We start from the raw sequence: 18,893 nt of genomic DNA on the forward strand, positions 1-18,893 counted from the left end.
CTCTCCAATACCGCGCTATTCACTAAGAAGCCCAAATCGCTCACTATGCACCAAAACACACCAAACCCAACCACCCCTCACTACGCCTCCATGAGCTCAACCGGAGGCCGGGAAGTATGCACAAAAGCCTTCTTCTCCACCCCCTCCATCGGACTCACATCACCCGGGCTCTCCTGCTCTACCGTAGTATCCTCCACCGCAATCGCCGGCAAATCAGGACTATGTCCATGATCCTGCGGATCATACAACAGCGTCCCCGTCCCCGACCGCTGCCGTGTAGATATCCTCGGCGGTGTCTTTGACGATGATTTCTGTGCCACGACCTCATCTTTCAGAGCGTCGTCTGCTGCCGGCCTCGCATGCAGTTTACTCAATGCCTCGGCCAAATCCTCCGCGTGAACGTCCTTGTTTGGGGGCTCCTCGTCCCGCATTTCCCATCCCATTGGTGGACTTGGGGGAGGGGAGATAAAGAAGAGTTTCGAGCTCTTCGGGGCTTGGAGATATCGCTCCTCCTCTGCCTGATCGATCTTGACGTTCTGGCCGAAGTACACTCGTACTCTACAATCTAGAACGGTCTCCCCGTCTAAAACCTGTCGGATCGCAACGGCGTCTTCTATGCTGTAGAAGGTGCAGATTATGCGGCGCATGCTTTTGAGTGGACTGAAGGAGTAGAGGGTTGCATGGTCGTTGATGCTGGTTTGGATGCTTTGGAGGGTGGCCGAGACGAAGATGGAGGGGTCTTGGAGGTTGGTGATGAGCAATGTATTGCTTGGAGGCGAGGGTTGAGATAGTGCTGGTAGGTCGGAAAGGTCAAGTGACATATTGTGTGAGTGGCGTTTGCTTGAGGTGGGACTGGGTGATGTGGTGGGTGGGGTTATGGACATTGTTGCGACAGCCATGTATGGAGGATAGCTTTGGTGTGGGTAGGTATCGAAGAGGGAATGTCGTGCTGGTTGCCTGATTGCACAGAAGAGCAGAGGGAGATTGTTTGCAGTTTATGTACTCGCCCTTTAACATATGCACGTGTGCCTCGCTGACGACTGTAGCGAGCTCAGCCACTCGCTGCACTGGCTCGGCTGAGACCGAGGCGTGGGGTGCAGATGAGCAGAGACACTTCTAGATGTTTTCTGTCTTGCACTGCCACCAGCAATCAATTTGATTTACGTGTACCACCGTACTCACGCTGGGCATGGATGCGATTGCTGTCAATGCCGAGGCTTGGACATTTGAGGTGTCTCTAATGCTGTGGAACGATTTGCGAGAGAGAGGCTTGGCTTGATAGCAATAAACCCACTGCGCCTTGTTCTGCACTGCGAAGAGAAAGCCTTGATTCCTCATACTTGAGTACCAAGGCTGGCGCAAGCACAACTCAACAAGGCAGGTACAATATTTGATGTCGACCTCTCAGTTCACAGGCTCCTTGTCCTCTGTACTTGCTCAGCCTACTGGCACGACGAGGAGACATACTCCACTTGGCACATCGACAACATGACATTCGGATTGCGGCCAGCAGAGCAGCAAATGGGGCCTGTGTCAGGTCCACGAGAAACATTCTTTACAGTCGCCATGAAGAGTTCTATGGACAAGTTAAAAAGTACATAGCTCCGAAGCAATGGTCACTTGCCTACCTAACGCCACGTCTTGCCTGTCTATGCGAAATGAGGCTCAGGCATCTTATTCCTCAATACTCCCAGTCTAACCACAAACAGGCGAAAATGTTTCTTTTCTGCAAGTGCGTGAACGCCCTGTTCACGAAGTCCGAAAGTCTAATGACAAGAAGCTCGGTAACGTGACAACCAAAAAGTTCAGCTGGGGATGTCTCATACCAGCGTCGTCAGTGGAGCAGATGGTCATATGTCGGTCTTTCCAGAACAGATTCAAGTGCATGGCAGTGAGACATACCGCAGCACTACCGTAGGTGATGGCGGACTATCCTTCATGCAGGATACCTCGGAAGTGAGAGGGCGCCGAAGCGTGTAAAAGGTACCTTTCTACCATGATTGGCTGCGCAAGAACTAGGTGAGATCTGTGCGCTGTGCTCATTCGAGTAATGCCGTAGCACACACTTCGGTAGCAACTTCCCCTGCGCGACACCCTCTCCCACCACATCGTTTGTGCTGCTTGCTTGTACTCATAGCGTGTTGTGTATTTCGTGGCGTTTCTTGCAGTGTAACGTTCTGTATATTGACTTCGCGGATATGATATTCTGCATTCACTGAGATTCTGGATAGCGAGCGCCTTTGGTGTATCCTGTAGCTTGTACTTTATTCAGCTGTACATCCGGCAATAATTGAAATCACCGAAGCCATCACGATACTCATTACTGGCGACACGGTCGAGCATACAATACCTCCTGGCTTGATATCGACACCGCCATCATGCCATGGAAACCATTACCCTCGGTAGCCTTTGCGATCTGCGTCCACCCTTTCAAGGCCACACAATCTGACGACCTTCCGCTACAAGTTGGAGACTGCCTATACATCATCGAACAAGGAGGCAAATATGGCGACTGGTACCGTGGCTATCTCGTGGGCTTTCCCTCCTTGCTGGCCGGTCTCACCAGCGCAAGCGGCGAGCAACTCGATGCACGAGTCTTCACTGGCACATTCCCCAGGAATTGTGTCGAGGTGCGAGAGGTGATGGATGATGAGAAGCTGAACGGTCACATGACTAGCGCTTCGATAGAAGCAGCGGAAGAGACAGAGGAAGGGCGCGAGATCAAGCGGAAGAGCCAGACACAATATGCACGGCGGCTGAGCAGAGCTTTGAGCAGGAAGAGGAGCGCGCACGATGTCACGAGGAAGACACCCACGAGACTGATACCCGACGAGCCTCTCCCACGCGATCCCAATGCACCGAGGCCTCCTGCGCCAGTGCCCACACTGCGCGTCGGTGATGAGACGGGCCAGTCTGCCGAGGAACCATTGGTTGATGAGATTGCTTCCTGCTTGCGCGAATGGCACGATGCGCGGCTGCATGAGCTCGTATTGGCGAGAGGCTACAGTCAGCTGGAAAGAGTGCAGGAGCTCATCAGACGCTTGGATATTAGCAGGAAGCAGCTGATGCACGATGTCATGACCATGAAGGAGTTGAATGCGCTACGAGAAGACACTGTTTGGGATCTGGTGGCAGGTAATAAGATGCTCAGCGACGAGGTCATTGTGCGAAGTGCGACTGAGAAGGGCCGGATTCTGACCGCGGACGACTCCGTGATCGAAATGACGAAGCTGCAGGCTAACATGAGCATACTGGATCGACCGCCGAAGCCTACAGCAGACAAACACATGCTGTTCCACGTCTTGGTGGATGTCCGGAACATTGTGTGTGAGTACGAACAACCAGCGACTCTCCAGGTATATATTTGCAGCAAGGACTTTGGAGAAAAGCCCAGGCCGTTGAGCGAGAACTTCGCAGTCTCCGTGCCTATGCCCGAAGGCGGGCAGAGCCCTGAGGATCAATCGAAGAGCTTGTTCGTCAACCTCAGCGCGACAGATATCGGCCTTGGCAGTGATGCGAGCTCCCTGTATATCGTTTTCAAGCTTCTGAAGGACGAGCCAGCACGGCAGAACTTGACTGGACAGGCTACTCAGGGCCACCATTCTTCGATGTCCATAGCGAGCTCGAAGGATGGACAGAAGCGCGGTAGCATGAGACGTGGTCGTAGTGTTTTCGGCAGCCAGAGGAAGAAGGACGGTCATAGTAGAAGCACTTCTGAAGTACGTCCGGACACTGCGATGTCGAGCTACTCGGAGACGGCAGGCTCGAATGGTCCTTCGTCCGAGAATTCAGGATCGAGCCAATCGCATATGGTGAAGCGGACGATTGGCGTGGGTGCCATTGATATCGGAAAGCTTGCTCGCAACCAATCTGAAGTGGAGACGCGAGTAGCGATGTGGCAACCTGCTGCACCCACAGAAGACAAGAGCGACGAAAGTGAGGATTGGATTGAAGTTGTCCGGGAACTGGTCCGCAGTCCTACTGGGAGCTTCGCACCTGTGAAGCAGGTGAAACGGTTTGATGTCTTCGCCACCGCTTTCGCATCATCGGATCTGGATACGCTCATGCGCAACACACCAACACTACTCCACAATGTCTACATGACTGAGAAGATTGGCTTTTCTGGTGTACCGACTCACAAGCGCAGCGATATTTACCTTACACTCACCGAGCCTGTCATTCCACGCCAAGCACATCTGGCGCATTCGAAGTTCGGCAATGTACCGCTCAGCCAACGCTGCTCTTCGAACCTCGCGAATCTACAGCTTACACTCGAAGTGCGGAGAGCAGATGGCGAGCGCATCGAGGACTGCATCTTTACTGCAGCCAATCATCAGGGCCATACGGCATGGCGAACGACCGGTGTCGAGAGAGGCGAAGGTTGGAACCAGACGATTCGACTTGCGATCCCGACTGAAGATGTGCCTGGAAGTCATATCGTGATGAGTATCGCCGACTCGCCGAACTTTCCCTTTGCGCTTTCTTGGGTCCCGTTGTGGGAGTACGACGCCTTTGTGAGAGATGGTGATCACTCTGTTGCGCTCTACGTCTACGATGAGTACTCTAGCAGCATCATCGGCGGCAAAGGCGCATATCTTGCTCTGCCACCTTGGCACAACAAGAATGACGCGACGGTGCAGAACGCCGCCGTGGTCTCCTTGCGAACATATCTGTGCAGCACAGAATACTCGCAAGATCCGACACTTCTAGGCCTACTGGAATGGCGCAATCTATACGGTGCCAAGCTGATTGAGCTATTGGAGCGTTTCGCCTTTGTACCAGACATCGAGATTGTCAAGTTGCTCAGCGAAGTCTTCGCTGCGCTCTTCGAGATTCTAAACGAGTACGCGCAAAGCGAAGCCTACGAAGATCTGATCTTTCAGAACTTTGTCACGGTACTGGGTATTGCCCGCGACCGTCGCTTCAACCTCCACAACGTCATCGAAGACTACGCCCACACTCGCCATGGTTGGACCTACGCCAGCCGCTGTCTGACACGCGCCTATCAACGACTCCTGACCAATCCTCTCGATCCAGAGTCGTCGCGGAAGTTACGCGCGACGCTTAAAGTAGGAGATCAGATGCTTCGTCTTATCATCGCCACCGCACAAGAACCACCCTCCACCACACATACGAACGGCGACCATCTACAACCTCGACACCCAGATTTCGTGCACGACCTCCAGAACCTCTTCGTCCAGCTCATGGCTCTAATGCGCAACCCCATGCCCATACTCCTCGGCACCCAAACCCTGGTAGTCCAACATTTCCACACCTGGCTCCCCTGCCTCGACGCGCTTATGAAGCCCGCCGAGATCCTGGAGATCGCCACGAATTTACTCGATGCGTGCGCGCATGCCCAAGGCAAGATGGTACTGTACAGGTTGATATTGATCATCAATCTGAGTCATATTGAGGTCTTCAAGCCGACGGAGGTCAGGACGGGTCTGATCGCGAATACTTTCCGCTGGTTGGCGCCGTACTGGGGCAACGGGAGTGATGGTCGGGAAGCCGTGGTCACGGATCAATGGCGGGATCAGGTGCGATTATGCTGCTCGGTCGTGGCGTCGCAGATGGAGGAGCTCGGGGAGGAGAGCTGTCAGTATGTGCCCAAGATGGTGGAATCGTACCTCGCGCTGCAGAAGGTGGAGCGCTTGCCGAAGAGGACGTTCACCATGCTCTTCCCGACTTCGTTCCCTTTCCCCAGCAGGCAGACCAAGGGCGATATTGTCGTCGATGAGGCTATGTTGGAACTATCTGCTTTGTTGGCTGCCGCGCTGACGACGCAGAGGAGACTGTACTTCGACGCTAGCCAGATCGATATTCCTGGTGTGCTGATGCAAGCTCTGAAGGTCGGACAGAGTGTCCTCGGCAGCGAGCCTTTTCCGCAAAGCTGGCTGAGTCTGCATATCAGTCATCATCGCTTCGGCATGACTGCTCTCGAGAGGATCTCCGAGGTCCTAATGGACACTCTACCGGATAACTTCGCGCCGGACGTGGAAGAAGCTATGGAGTTCGACACCGAGATCTGGCGCGCTTTCTTCGATACTTTGTTCGTGGCTGTGAGGTCTCCGGCTCTGGCCATGGAGACATTTCCCGAACAGAAGCGGAGGGCTATTTGGAAGATTGCTGGGGATGTGCGGGAGCTTGGGGCGAATTTGTTGCGGAGGACTTGGACGGCTATTGGGTGGGAGACTGATGAGGATAGTCGGAAACTTCATGGGATTGAGAGCTTGGGTGGGTATCAAGTGCAGTTTGTGCCTGAGCTTATCGCGCCTATTGTGGAGTTGTGTCTGAGTGTACACGCGAGTCTGAGGAGCGTGGCGATTGAGGTCTTGAGGACGATGATCATCAGTACGTGGGAGATCGACCAGGATTTGGCGGTTGTCCAGACAGCGATGATCGACTGCCTTGACAAGCTGGGACGGCAGCGGCCTTTGGCTGAGTCGTATCTGCAAAAGACCTTCATCTCTGAGATGCTGGAGCTGTTCAAGCCTCTGCATGAGACCGAGGAGGAAGGCTTGTATCATGCTGTGATGGAGATGTTCGAGCGGATCGAGAATCTGTTGGGCATGCTAGCAAGTGTCCACCAAGGCAACGCGATGAACGACTCGAGCCGCATTATGGACACTTTGCGGCTGATGGAATTCTTGAAGGATGTGCAGAGTGACGAAGCATATATCCGTTATGTGCACCAGCTTGCCGATCTCCAAGCCAAGGCAGGCAATCACACCGAAGCTGGGCTGGCGCTGAAACTGCACGCGGAAAGGTATGAATGGGATCCTCTGGCTCCGCTACAAGAGATGACTGAGCCAAAGTGGCCTGCTCAGACGGCTTTCGAGCGCAAAGAGGCCTTGTTCTTCGATATGTGTCTTGCTTTTGAGCGAGGCCAGTCGTGGCAGCGTGCTTTGCAGGCGTACAAGGAACTCGCGGTGCAGTACGAAAGCAATGTCTTTGACTTCTCCAAGCTCGCGAGGAGTCAGAGGGCTATGGCGAGTATACATGAACGCATTGCGAAGGGCGATCGGCCAAATGCTCGCTACTTTCGTGTGGTGTACAAAGGTCTCGGATTTCCTGTCACTCTGCGGGACAAACAGTTCATTTTCGAAGGCCACTCGACTGAGCGACTCGCCAGCTTCGAAGACCGTCTTCGTCAGCTCCATCCTTCAGCGCAGATTGTGCGCTCGATCACTGACGCGGAGTCTGAGGGACAGTACCTCCAAGTCTTCGCCGTCAGCCCGAACAAGGATCTCAATCATACCGTCTACCAACGCACGAAGGTATCTCCGGCTGCGCGCGAGCACGCTCTCCTCTCCAACCCACAGAAGTTTGCTCAGACGACAAGACAATTGGCCGTCGATGTTCCTGTCACCGAGCAGCAGGTCGAGAAGACTGTCTACACTACCCTCGAGCCTTTCCCGACTATCCTACGAAGAAGCGAGATTGTCCAGACGGAGACCCTTGTCCTTGACCCCATCGAAGCGGCTATCGAACGCACGACGCGTAAGACGCAGGAGCTGCTTTCACTTGAGCGAAGAATCAGTAGTGGAGAGGACGAAGGAGCTATGAGCCAGCTCTCTGACACGATCCTGCTGTCTGTGGATCCGACGAGTGAAGGCAGCGTCGCGCGGTATAGAAATCTATTACCTGCTTCGGAAGCATTGGCAGAGACCGCCTCCGGAGAAATGGACCCTGAAGCGCTCGAAAACGAGGCTGAGGAGACAATGCTGAGCCCGATGCAGAATGCGCTAAAGGTCGCTCTGCTCGACCACGCGCTTGCTATCCGACGCTGCCTGGGGCTGTACAACCGATCTGCTTTCCTCGCCACGAAAGCCGAGCTCGTGCCGAGATTCGAAGCGACGTTTGGACATGAGCTCGCGATCTTATTCCCACAGAGCGCTGGTCTGATGGCCGAGCCAAGCCCACGCGCCAGCATCATCAGCGAACGTCACGCGAGGAGAGAAGTAGATGTTCAGGCCGTCAGCGGAGCTTCCCAAGTCGACCGAGCAGCTACCGAGCAGCAGAACGCAGAAGAGCAGCCACGACAAGGCAGAAGACGATCAATCCCCTGGCTCCGCCGGAACTCCTCCTCTCGCGGTCAACAGCAAACGAACGGCGACACGAACGGGACCTCCCATACCCGAACACGTTCCCGCAGTCGTCTCCGTGACCAATCCCTTCCGCGTCGTCTGAGCTTCTTCCGCAGCAGCGAGGACAAACTCCGGGATCGAGCTCTCGAGGCTGAAGCCAAGGACACCGCTACGGCAGTCAGGCCTACGGTCCCTGTTACTCATAGTAGTGGCGTGGAGACTTACCGGCCCACGCTCTCGCAGGCTTCGACGGGTTATTCTGCTATGAGCACTGCGCAGTTGAAGGAAAGGCTGAGTTTCATGCGGAATTCGGCGGCACCTGAGGTTACTGCTACGGGGGAGTATGTTGGGTGAGTGGATTATCCTTTGAGGCCCAGTCGGGTGGGTCTACTGGGGTTGTGTTTATATATTCTGCTGGATTTCGAGAAGGAGCGAGGCGCTTATGCGTTGGATTGTTTGTTGTACTGGTTGGATTGGGACGGTCGGCTGATACCCCAGGATGTTTGACAGTATGTTCCTCTTGCATTGCGTGTCTGGTTCTTTGACTCTGTATCTTGTACTTTACTATCGGCATAATGCATGTGTATGCTTGTGGCATCGAAGAACCTTATTTCATTATATCATGATTTACAACGTCACACGTTACTTTTCCGACTGACGAAAAAAATGGAGTGCAGGCGCGGTATGGAGGTCACGAGCAGAGTGCCTGGCAAGGACGAGCAAAAGTCGTGGTAATGATAGGATAGGCTTGAGATAAGTGTGTGTGTAACCTCACGACTTTCGAACCTCGTTCGTCCGAGGCTATATCCCAAGCACTTGACAAGCAACGCCATGAACACCTCGCTCGCTAAAACCCGACCTAACCTATACGAAGCTCACTGGAAATCCACAAATCCCCACCAAAACCCATCTCCCCCCCCTCACCTCACCCGCCCAAGCACAGTCTCCAACCCCCTCTCCACCTCCACCCCGCCAGCCGCTCCCTTAACCCCCGAAACCATTCCCCTCTCAAAATCATCCCGACACCTCAAAACCGCCTCGACCCATCCAAGCTGAACGTCCCACCAACCTTGCTTCACCCCGACAAAAGCCTCCACAACTCCTGAACCACCTCCCTCCGCCACTTTAGGAGTCGAGATCAGGGATTCAAAAGCGTTGACAGCGCGCCATTTATCCTTGACCAAGGGGAAAGTATCAGGGTAATTTTGGAAGAAGGCGAAGACCGTCAAAATGTCTTGGCGGATGAGATCGGTGAAAGGGTCTTGACGCCGGAATTTGATGCCGCCGGGTGGGGGCGGGCGGAGGAGGGGGGCGCTGAGGTAGGAGAGGAGTAAGGCGTTGCTTAGTTCCTCCAGTAAGATCTCTCGGAGTGAAGGGTGCAGGACGAGGGAAACTGGGTTCTCACCCTGTAAGTAATCGTTGAAGGTCGTGGTGATCTGTTTCATTGCGCCTTGCGTCCCAGCCGCGGAATACCATGCCGGTGTGAAGAAGCCCGTGCGGACGACTGTGCGGAAGTCGGTTGTGAAGAGGAGGGAGGCGAAGAGGTGCATACAATGCGATGCGAGGTCGATATACGCATTCGTCAGACTTTCCAGTTCTGGTGCGATGGTTACGGGGTAGGAGGGAGAGACGAGGGGTTCAAAGTCGGCTTTGAAGTGGGTGAGGAAGGAAGTCGTGGGGATTTCGGCCGTGGGGTCGTCGTCGATGTTGGTGATTTGATCGTTGGCGATTGCGACTAGCCAGTCTTGATATGCTGACAACCCTTCGATTTCGCTCGGCGCAGCACCGGGTATGGAGGCTTGTTCGCTGATCTTCTTGAACTCCCCGTCTACAAGTCCCTCCCACATTTTCTGCCGGAGTTTCAAGGCACGGATCATGGCGTCCACGACCCCTTCTACCACGTCCGCTCTCCCACTCGCCTGCGCAACCGCTAGCTGTTCGCGCAGCATCGTCCACATATCGCCAAGACTCTTAGTGTGGAGACACCCCTCGGCGTCTTGATCGAGAGAAGTTTCGTCTCGAGCAGAAAAGGAGCGAGAGTCGGCGCGAGCCATTCTATCCATCCATTCCTCCACCGCTTTCATGATAAGAGAGCGGTACTCACGGACGAGTTCCGGTTCGCGGTCGTCTATAATTGATGGAACCAGGGAATCCGTGTCCACGCCCAAACGGCGAACTTTCTCGTGATATTTCGGGGCCCAGTTCAGTATAGCCAGCATGTGCGCCGGCGTCAACTGCGGATCGTCGAGGCGCTGGAGGAGGAAATCGTGCATGAGTTGGTGGTAGATCCGTGTATACGTGCGGAAGATCTTCCATTTCTTCGGTAGCAGATCAACGAGGCCGAGTTTGACGGTATTCAGATCGTTGAAGAACCAACGACAGCTCTTCTCCAATCGATCCGGATCCTCGTCGAAAGCAGCTTTCGTACCCTCAAACTGCACCTCCGCGCTCGCCCTGACAGCCTGCAGTAGTCTGTCCTTATACCCCCTCACCTCCCTCTGCTGCACCCGCATACTCGCGAACCGTTTCGCCACACCCCCAAACTCCTTCTGCGCCTCCCGTAAAGCCTTGACCCGCCTATCCCGGCCCTCTTCCTCCTCAATCACCAACCCAAGCCGGACAACCAAACCATTACACCCCGCCTGCACCAGCGCAATCAAATTCCCACAAGCAGAGAAAACATGCTCGTCGAACCATCCGACCACCTCCTCCAACCGCCTAAAGTACTCCCCCAACGTCGCCCCCGTCTCGGGATCCACAACCAGATTCTCAATCAACTCCATCCCACTTTCCCCCTCCGCCCCATCGCTACCACGAACCTGCTCCATAGCCTCCTCCCTAACCTCTCTCAACGCACTCAACCCCTCATGCACCACCAAAAGATGCTCCTGAACCTCCAAATCCCCCTCATCCTCCCTCAACCCCGCCTCAACCTCCTCCAACCTCTCCCGAAACCCCACCACATGTCCCCTCATCCCCTCCACCGCCCCGAAATTCCTCTGCAGCACACTCATGCGGTTGATCTCGGGAAAATCACGGATCATACCCTGTTGTTCCGCGCATAGACGGTCGATCTTCTGCATTTCTTCCTTGATGGCTTGGACGGTCTTGGTGCTGGTTTGGAGGAGGGTCATGCCGGAGGTGGTGGTGAGGAGTTGGGCGGAGAGGGAGGTTTTGAGATGAGTGTCAACGGCGGATTTCTTGCGGAGGAGGTCGGTTTTGAGGGAGAGGAGGTTCTGGAGGTCGTCGGGAGATTTGAGGAGGGTGGAGAGGGCGGCGTGAGAGGGTGGAAGGGAGAGGGGGAGGGTGGATGACATGATTGTGGTGAGGTAAGTTGAGGTATCAGTGCCGCTGGTGGACGGGGCGTGGTGGGCGCATTGGATGTTGTCGTTGGTGTGGTGAAGCGGAGGTGCGGGAGTGGACGGTGGCTTTGAACTTGACCATATTTACTGTACCAATCGTAAACATTTCCACAATATACTAATACACTCTCTCAACACAAGCTACACAATCACCACAGCAACTATGTCCACCACCGCCCAACGCTACTTCCGCATCACACTCCTCCGCTCCGCCATCGGCCTTCCGAAACGCACAGCCGGCGTCCTCGCAGCATTAGGTCTCCACAAACGACTCCGCACCGTCTACCACCCCGTTACGCCCGACACGGCGGGTCAGATCTTCGCGGTGAAGGAATTGGTGGATGTGCAGGAGGTGGATCAGAGGTTGACTTCGGCGGAGATGCGGGAGTTGAGGCGACCGGATAAGGGGTGGTGGGTGGAGAGGAGGGTTGGGGGGGATGTTTGAGGGAGGGGTATGACTTTACATGGGCAGTGAGATGGCATTGCAATACTTGGGAATGAAGAACTTGGAGGGATCTATTTTTCGCACAGCATTCTCGATCTCATCAGGTAAGCTAATTACAACAAGCAACAACGCCACAATACGCACACACCATAACCGGCAGTCTGATATGAAGCCCCATGTCATACCACACCATATCTCCCACCCACAAAGCCGGCGCCAGTGCCTGCAGCAGCGCCCATGGCGATGTCGCATCGCAGCAGACTATCCGAGAAAACAATCGCCAAAAATATGTTGCAGTTTAGCTCAACCTTGTGAGCAGCTGCGGGTATCGCCCAGACACTCTTAACGCCATCCAAACCGCTCAAATGCTGTCATCAATCTGTCATATCATTCGCATCCTACATCTCTCGTACGTGTCCTCGTGCCCAACCATGTCGCACATTGCCTAGGCAAAGGGCATTGGCAGCCTAGCAGCGACCCACTCGATCACCTGAGCGACTTGGGGTGGGCTGACAGAGCGCTTACGGAGATAAGGCGGCGTGACTGAGCGAGCAGGACGCTTGGACGGTGAGGTAGTTGGCGAGGGCGAGCCACGCTGCTTAAAGACCATTGGAGGTGGAGAGTGCGCAGTCTCGGACGGCGAGTGTGCCGGAGAAGCAGCAGGGCTGTCATGCTTGGTGACCGAGCGACCGCGAACCTGCGGAGGGACGTACAAGAGAGCACTAGACGCCTTGGCTGGTGCGTTTCGTGTGGGGTCTTGAGTGGTAGGAGGTGTGACGGAGTGATAGGGCTTGAAAGCTGGAGCGGCGGCGGTCTCAGTAATCGTGGTCTCAGCAGCGACAGCACGCTTGCGCAAATGAGGAGGGATGAAGGCCGGCTTGGCCTTGGCTGGGAGGGCGATGCCGCCAGCGTCGTCGGTGATGGAAGCCTCGGTGCTGTCCGTAGCGGATGAAGTCTCATCGTTGCCGTCACTCTCGACGACTTTGTCGATGAGCTTGCGAGGGCCACCAAGCTTGCCATCAGTAGTCTCCTTGAAAGACGTCTGCTTGAAGACGGTAGTGAACTTGGTGCTCGGAGCTTCTTTGTTGGCCTCCTTCTTCTCGGCGAGGACATCTGCGGACTCCTTGCGCTGGGCTGCGGCACGCTCAGGATCGGCGGCAATGGCATCGCCTTCGGCCTTAGCGACTGCGCGCTTGGCGCTCTCGTCACTGGCGAAAGCGCCCCAGACTGAGTGGGTGACAGTTTGTGAGCGGGATGTAGATGACACAGCCTTGCTGATGACTTTCGTGTTGCGAGAGGCTTGAAGCGGGCTATCGATGGGCGCAGTATCTCGCTTCAGCTTGATCCACATGCGGTTGGTCTTTGGGTCGGTCTTGTGGTCAAGTCGGCCAACCCACACACGCTCGATGAGCTCATGGGCTTGCGAACGACTAGGCTTATGCCGCATGATCCAAGTTCGAACGGCTGGTCGAGCTGTGAGTGGTTGGCCCGAATCGAATTTCTCGAGCAGTCGCCTAGTCGCGTTGTCGCCAAGCAGACGTGCCAACTCGGCTCTGTCTTCGGCCGAGACACCTGATTCTGATTCTGCTGTAGATGCGGCACTCAGGGTAGGTGATTGATTGCCTGGTTCGATAGATGCAGCGAGCTCAGCGACTTGGAAGGGCGTGAAGATTCTACCAAGAGTGAGGCTGGAAATGTATTTCGCAGCATTGCTGAATGTCAAGCTAGGTGGCAATTCTGGGCCTGTAGTGGTGTCCGGTGCGAACGCTGGAGCAGTCGCACGGAGAGGAGTGGTAGGAGGCCTGATGATGGAGGTCTTTGGAAGGTTGACTTTGATGACGAGGTGTTGACGGATGTCGCCGATGGTAGGCATTGCGTTGCAGGGAAGCATAGTGGCAGCCATGTCGAGATCGATATTTGGTAGTATCTGGACGAGGAGCTTCACGATGAGGGCGTAATGTAGATCTTCGTGTTGATGACTATGGGTGCCGGCACCGAACTAATTGTGGGTCAGTGACCTGTGTGAGAGAGGACTTGGTTGTGGTTGTGGTTGTGGTGTTGGAATTGGAGTGTGAAGATTGATGTAAGAAGGAGAGTTGTTTCGGAGAAGTTCGAGGGCAAAGGAAAGACTTTATCTATCCTCGAAGATGGCTCGAGCTCTGCCTTGAACAATAGCGACAATGGTAACAATAGCAAGGGTGGTAGAAGCGTGAAAAATGGAGGTGGTTGCGGACTCACAGCGAGAAGATGACTCTTCATTGGCCCGACCACACCAGGGTCTTGCATCCACCGGTCAGGACTGAACATGTGCGGATCTGAACCGAAGATATTGGCATCTTGATGTGCGACTGAAGGCTGCAGACAGATCGTGCACTGCGAGTTCGATGGTATTAGTGCCTGTTGCATTGTGTTGAATTGTTTTTCCATCATGCTGCTCTGGTCGTGTGAGGAGGAGAAAGGGAGGAAGAGCGTGAAGTGACGTGGAAAGCTTCACAAGAAAGCTCGGTCGCAAGCTCGCAGCTTCTGAAACAGTAGCTCTCTGGCACAGCCTCAATGATCAATGGCAGAGAACAATAGGACTTACATCTGCTTGTACGAGCTTGTCGCCGATCATGACACCGCCCTCGGGTGCAATGAAATCAGCTGTATAGATTGGGTGTAGTCGAAGGGTCTCCTTCAGCACTGCATGAAGCAATAGCAAGTCGTCCCTCTTCTTGAGTATATACTTGAGCCGCGGAGGCTGATAGATGCGAGCGGCGACGATCTCGTTGCGCACTGCCTGCAGTACTTCACGTGTCCGATATACGTGGTAGAGCGTTGTCAGGAGATGTGTGATGAGAGGGTCAGAAGCGCTGGTGATGAGTGCCGCAGTCGCAATGAGCAGCTGACGGATTTCGTCTTCATCCTCAGCGTCGATGTAGTCCCTCACATAGGCTACCACTCCACCGGTAGCGTCCCTGAGATCTGGGAGTCGTTCGAGCACAAGTGACAACGCCTCGTTAGGGTTAATCGCTATCTTCGCAACCTTGTCGATGAAGGGGTGGAAGCGGAAGTATGCGCCATATAGTACTGAATAGAACTTCCACGTTCTCATGGCTGCCATGAGCTTAGCAGTATTGGTCGGCTGGTCTAGGAAACCAGCGGGTTGACCTGTCGTTGTCACAAACATGACATCAAAGACATAGCTTGTCAGGAGATCGGAAATTTTGACGCTGTCACCATTTGCCGCGTAGTGGTTGAGGGTGTGGATGAGCTTCGCATTACATCGTTCGATCGCACGTTCGTACGAAAAGATGTTCGCCATGCTCAGGGCTTGAGCTACGAGCACTGAAATTTTCTCCGACACAATCGAGTCAGAATCGGCGGGCGACGGTCTGATCTGAAGCCATGTCAGTGGAGATCAGGATTGGCAAATCGCTATAGCCTACCTGCTCCAATTGCGCGCATCGATCAAAATATGTCGAATTGCCGATATTGTATTCGCGAGGCCCGACTTGAACAATGCCACCATGCACTGCATGCAGATTGCGTACTGCTGCTTCGTAGGTGCCTCTGCTGATGTGGAGCAGCTTCCAGAAGATCGTTCGCTTGGCGAGGATCGTGGCGGGTATCGTGTGTAGATGGGCCAGAAAGGTCCGCAGAAAGGCCAGCATCTCAATGGCAGCGCTCAGAAGTAGAACTGGTGGCGGGAGCACAAACACTCTCAGCTCGAGAGGGTGAAGAGCTTGCTGCCCCAAAGCGAGCGTGATGGCGCTTACAGCCCAGATGTACTGGAGGAGACCGCGATTGCGTTTGTGTTCTGGAGTGGGCGGAGTAGTGCAGAGAATGCTCCCTGTCGTAATGGTGAGCAGCCCAGCGATGACGAAGAGCGCGAGGTTGGAGTCACAAAGGTTAGGTGGAGGGTTGGTCGTGCTTGCCAGATCGAGCAAGTGGTTGAGCAGCGTGGTGTTGAAGGTGAGCATTTTCAGATGTATTCAAAGATCTATCGCTACCAAGAAGTGACAGTCGGTGAGGGCGAACATGACCTTATATCAATCTAAGAGGTGATTGCACCTTCCACTGAGTATCATGACCAAGCGAAGTGAAGGAAGGAGCAACCATGTCGACTTCACCTACTGCTCTGAGCATATAGCAAACAAAGGACAGAGACTGTGTTCGATCATTCATGACCAGGTGCTGATTGTCCTACCTGCGTTGCGTCGTGCCGACATGCCATATCACTGACCCGATCCTCTACTTCACATCATGCTCCTATCCGTCTCTTGCTACTCATATCAGGCACATGGTCTTACGCCTTGACATCTCACGACAACGATGACAACCCAACAGAGTCCACGGCCATAGATACAGCACGCTGAAATGAAGTTGAGTATGCCGTGACGTGGTCCGAGCTCATCAGTGGCGCCGATCTCGCCTCTTCGCCTCTAACGCCACAGATATATGTCCTCCATCTACCCCAATGACCAGCAGTCCCCATTCCAATCGTCTGTATCCTCTACGATCCTCTCACAATGCAAACAACTAGGACGATGATGCGCACGATGCGCACCGGCTTTTCCCGCCGCACCTTCACCGCTATCCCAGCTGCCAGATCAGCGTGGTCAACAGGACCTTCACCTCCACGACTACCAAAGGAAGAGCAGGAGATCTTCGACAAGCTCCAAGCTGAATCGACCGGCGCCTTCAGCACCCCTCGAACCGCTCCAGATGTGACAGTGAAGCAAGCACAATCAGAGGCGGAAGACAGCCTACTCAATGCACGGTCGTCAAAGTCAGACACAGACAAAATGCTAGAGCAACTTCGTGAACGGGCGCGACTCGTGGCGAAAGGAGACGGAGAGGAGCTACATCCGAATGTGAGAAGAGGCGCTGCGCCGGAGTTTGAGGGCGACACGAATCCGAAGACTGGTGAGGTTGGAGGGCCGAAGAATGAGCCTGTCAGGTGGGGGCCTGCTGGTGATTGGAGTTATAATGGAAGAGTGACAGATTTCTAAGGAAGTCCATATGTATGAGTATGTGACAACATAGGTCGGTTTTCAGACACCTTTTTTGCAACCTGCACTGCCCGACCGTTTTCTGGGAGTCGAAGGATGAGTCATCTGGCTTCATGCACATTGCCCAGGATAATTGGGACGCTTGCCTTCCCACACCCATTCCAGAGGTATAGCGCCGTCGTTTTCGACAGTCCAATCTCATATACAGCTCTAGCAGCCAAAATCGTGTCGACAAAATCGTATCGCCATGGCTGGACAGCCGCCTCCATACTCGGACCATCACGCTGGCTACTTCAAATACGCTACGCCCGTGGCTGAACAACTTTCAATGGGACCTAACTTCCAAAATAATTTCGAACACAGACACGAGGCCTACATCTTCTCACCTGAGCAGTCTAACGGCTCGTCGCCTGATGCACTCGACAAAGCTGCCAGTGCGCTTTACATCCCGTCCACTTCTCCAGCAACCTCGGAGGTCAGCCTGACTCACTTTGTTTCCAGCCGATCCGTTCCTGGCCAACATCTGAAGTTGGTAAAAGGCTACGAAGACAGAGGTTTCATCTCTCTTCCGTCCGGCGCCTTCGACGAACACAGCATCACGAGGACTCTTCAGCACTATATACATCCTCACTTTCAGCAAGATATGGACCCGAAAGTGTCTACTGCCACAAGCAGTTCCGAATCAAGCGACAGCCGTGTACCCAAAGCCCACCTTCACAAGATCGACATATCCGCTGAGTCCGCGAGCTTCTTCGACCATCCAGCTCCGGCCACTTCGTGCTATATGTTCAAATGGTCGAAGCCAAATAGTGTCTACGGTGGTCCACTCGGCCTCAGCGGCGCCTGGGAGGAGGATCTTGCAGAGGTACTCGAGCATGCATCGTGGAAAGCAGGCAAAGACATCATGGTCCTCATACGCCGCGTGACTCAGCACCAGCTAGAAGATCTACGAGCGAAGTGGCGAAACGGAACAAGAGTGCTAGACTTCCCACCAGCCGAATAAGGCGGCGGCGATTATAAGTAACTACACATATCTCTCCTCATCATGAAAAATGATTCGAGCTCATAACAATCGTACTCTCCCGTTCCGCCATAACATACACCCCTAGCTCTCTCTCATAAAAGGCCTGCAACTTCTCCTCCCCAGTGAACAGCATGAGTCTTCTCAGAGCGGGATGCATGCCAACTAGCTCCTTGATACAGCCTATCAGCCATTTCGCTAGCCCAAGTCCCCGATGCTCAGGCGCAATATAGACGTCTGAGAGGTAAGCGAAGGTGACGTGGTCGGTCATCAACCGTGCCATTCCTATCTGCTTGTACATTTGTTGAGCTTCCAGTGCAGGTGAACCCTCGCGTGGTGTGGAGGGTTCGTCTATGCTTGTTGCGGGATGAATCGAGGGGGTGATTTCGTAGATTGCAGCTGTGACCGAGTTATCCAGCATGAGGGATAGGTCTTCGGAATTCAGGGGTTTGGCCCAGAACATTTCTTTGGTGGCGAAGGCGGTATTGATGAACGAGTGGTCTAGGAGGGCTTTTTGCGTGGAGATGAGGAATTTGCTGTGGGAGGAATCGCGATGCCATTGTTTGTTGTTCAGGTCGATCATTCTGTCTCAATTTCCCGAACGTATCGGACCAAGGATCTCTGGGGTTGTCTCCAATAGTGGACTTCTTCTCCGTCGTCCAACGAACGGTGAGGGGACCGGAGGTTGGTAGAGACCAAAGACTCTTATACTCGTTGCTTGAATCAGCTTGGGTCCGTACTCGAAGTTGTCTGTGTAGCTTGAACCCCAGGAGCGGCCTGGCATCATCATCGTGTCCGGGAAGCAGAAATATGACTGCCCAGAACCAGTGCCTGCCTAATGGATACTAGTAACGTGGTTACTCCCGTGTCTGTGCGTACTTCCGCTTTCGTGCTTCACATGTCACAGCCAAACCTTCGACTTCCACAACTTTTGATCAGCACCCAGGCTCGGATCGCTGGAAGCACTGCACTATCAGCGTT

At 54.2% G+C, this 18,893-nt stretch overlaps 7 protein-coding genes across 7 annotated transcripts; 2 read left to right on the plus strand and 5 right to left on the minus strand.

Moving 5' to 3' along the window:
• Nucleotides 1–80: 80 nt before the first annotated feature.
• Nucleotides 81–821, minus strand: LTS14_003331 (uncharacterized protein; the record flags this gene model as incomplete). The annotated part of the gene is made up of 1 exon (XM_064836036.1): nucleotides 81–821. One exon carries the CDS (start codon nucleotides 819–821, stop codon nucleotides 81–83), a length of 741 nt encoding a protein of 246 aa, XP_064696245.1.
• Nucleotides 822–2,378: 1,557 nt separating this feature from the next.
• Nucleotides 2,379–8,444, plus strand: DCK1 (Deoxycytidine kinase 1; the record flags this gene model as incomplete). Its single annotated transcript, XM_064836037.1, has 1 exon — nucleotides 2,379–8,444. One exon carries the CDS (start codon nucleotides 2,379–2,381, stop codon nucleotides 8,442–8,444), a length of 6,066 nt encoding a protein of 2,021 aa, XP_064696246.1.
• Nucleotides 8,445–9,010: 566 nt separating this feature from the next.
• On the minus strand, nucleotides 9,011–11,407 carry SEC6 (SNARE-binding exocyst subunit S6; the record flags this gene model as incomplete). Its single annotated transcript, XM_064836038.1, has 1 exon — nucleotides 9,011–11,407. One exon carries the CDS (start codon nucleotides 11,405–11,407, stop codon nucleotides 9,011–9,013), a length of 2,397 nt encoding a protein of 798 aa, XP_064696247.1.
• Nucleotides 11,408–12,342: 935 nt separating this feature from the next.
• On the minus strand, nucleotides 12,343–14,303 carry LTS14_003334 (uncharacterized protein; the record flags this gene model as incomplete). The annotated part of the gene is made up of 2 exons (XM_064836039.1): nucleotides 12,343–13,896; nucleotides 14,136–14,303. 2 exons carry the CDS (start codon nucleotides 14,301–14,303, stop codon nucleotides 12,343–12,345), a joined length of 1,722 nt encoding a protein of 573 aa, XP_064696248.1.
• A 151-nt stretch (nucleotides 14,304–14,454) lies between these two features.
• LTS14_003335 (uncharacterized protein) lies at nucleotides 14,455–15,859 on the minus strand (the record flags this gene model as incomplete). The annotated part of the gene is made up of 2 exons (XM_064836040.1): nucleotides 14,455–15,276; nucleotides 15,326–15,859. The coding sequence occupies 2 exons, from the start codon at nucleotides 15,857–15,859 to the stop codon at nucleotides 14,455–14,457; spliced, it is 1,356 nt and encodes a 451-aa protein (XP_064696249.1).
• A 579-nt stretch (nucleotides 15,860–16,438) lies between these two features.
• On the plus strand, nucleotides 16,439–17,894 carry LTS14_003336 (uncharacterized protein; the record flags this gene model as incomplete). Its single annotated transcript, XM_064836041.1, has 2 exons — nucleotides 16,439–16,834; nucleotides 17,109–17,894. The coding sequence occupies 2 exons, from the start codon at nucleotides 16,439–16,441 to the stop codon at nucleotides 17,892–17,894; spliced, it is 1,182 nt and encodes a 393-aa protein (XP_064696250.1).
• A 40-nt stretch (nucleotides 17,895–17,934) lies between these two features.
• LTS14_003337 (uncharacterized protein) lies at nucleotides 17,935–18,495 on the minus strand (the record flags this gene model as incomplete). Its single annotated transcript, XM_064836042.1, has 1 exon — nucleotides 17,935–18,495. One exon carries the CDS (start codon nucleotides 18,493–18,495, stop codon nucleotides 17,935–17,937), a length of 561 nt encoding a protein of 186 aa, XP_064696251.1.
• Nucleotides 18,496–18,893: the final 398 nt, after the last annotated feature.

Source organism: Recurvomyces mirabilis, assembly GCF_035927965.1.
Source record: "Recurvomyces mirabilis strain CCFEE 5264 chromosome Unknown scaffold_7, whole genome shotgun sequence".
NCBI lineage: Eukaryota > Fungi > Ascomycota > Dothideomycetes > Mycosphaerellales > Teratosphaeriaceae > Recurvomyces > Recurvomyces mirabilis.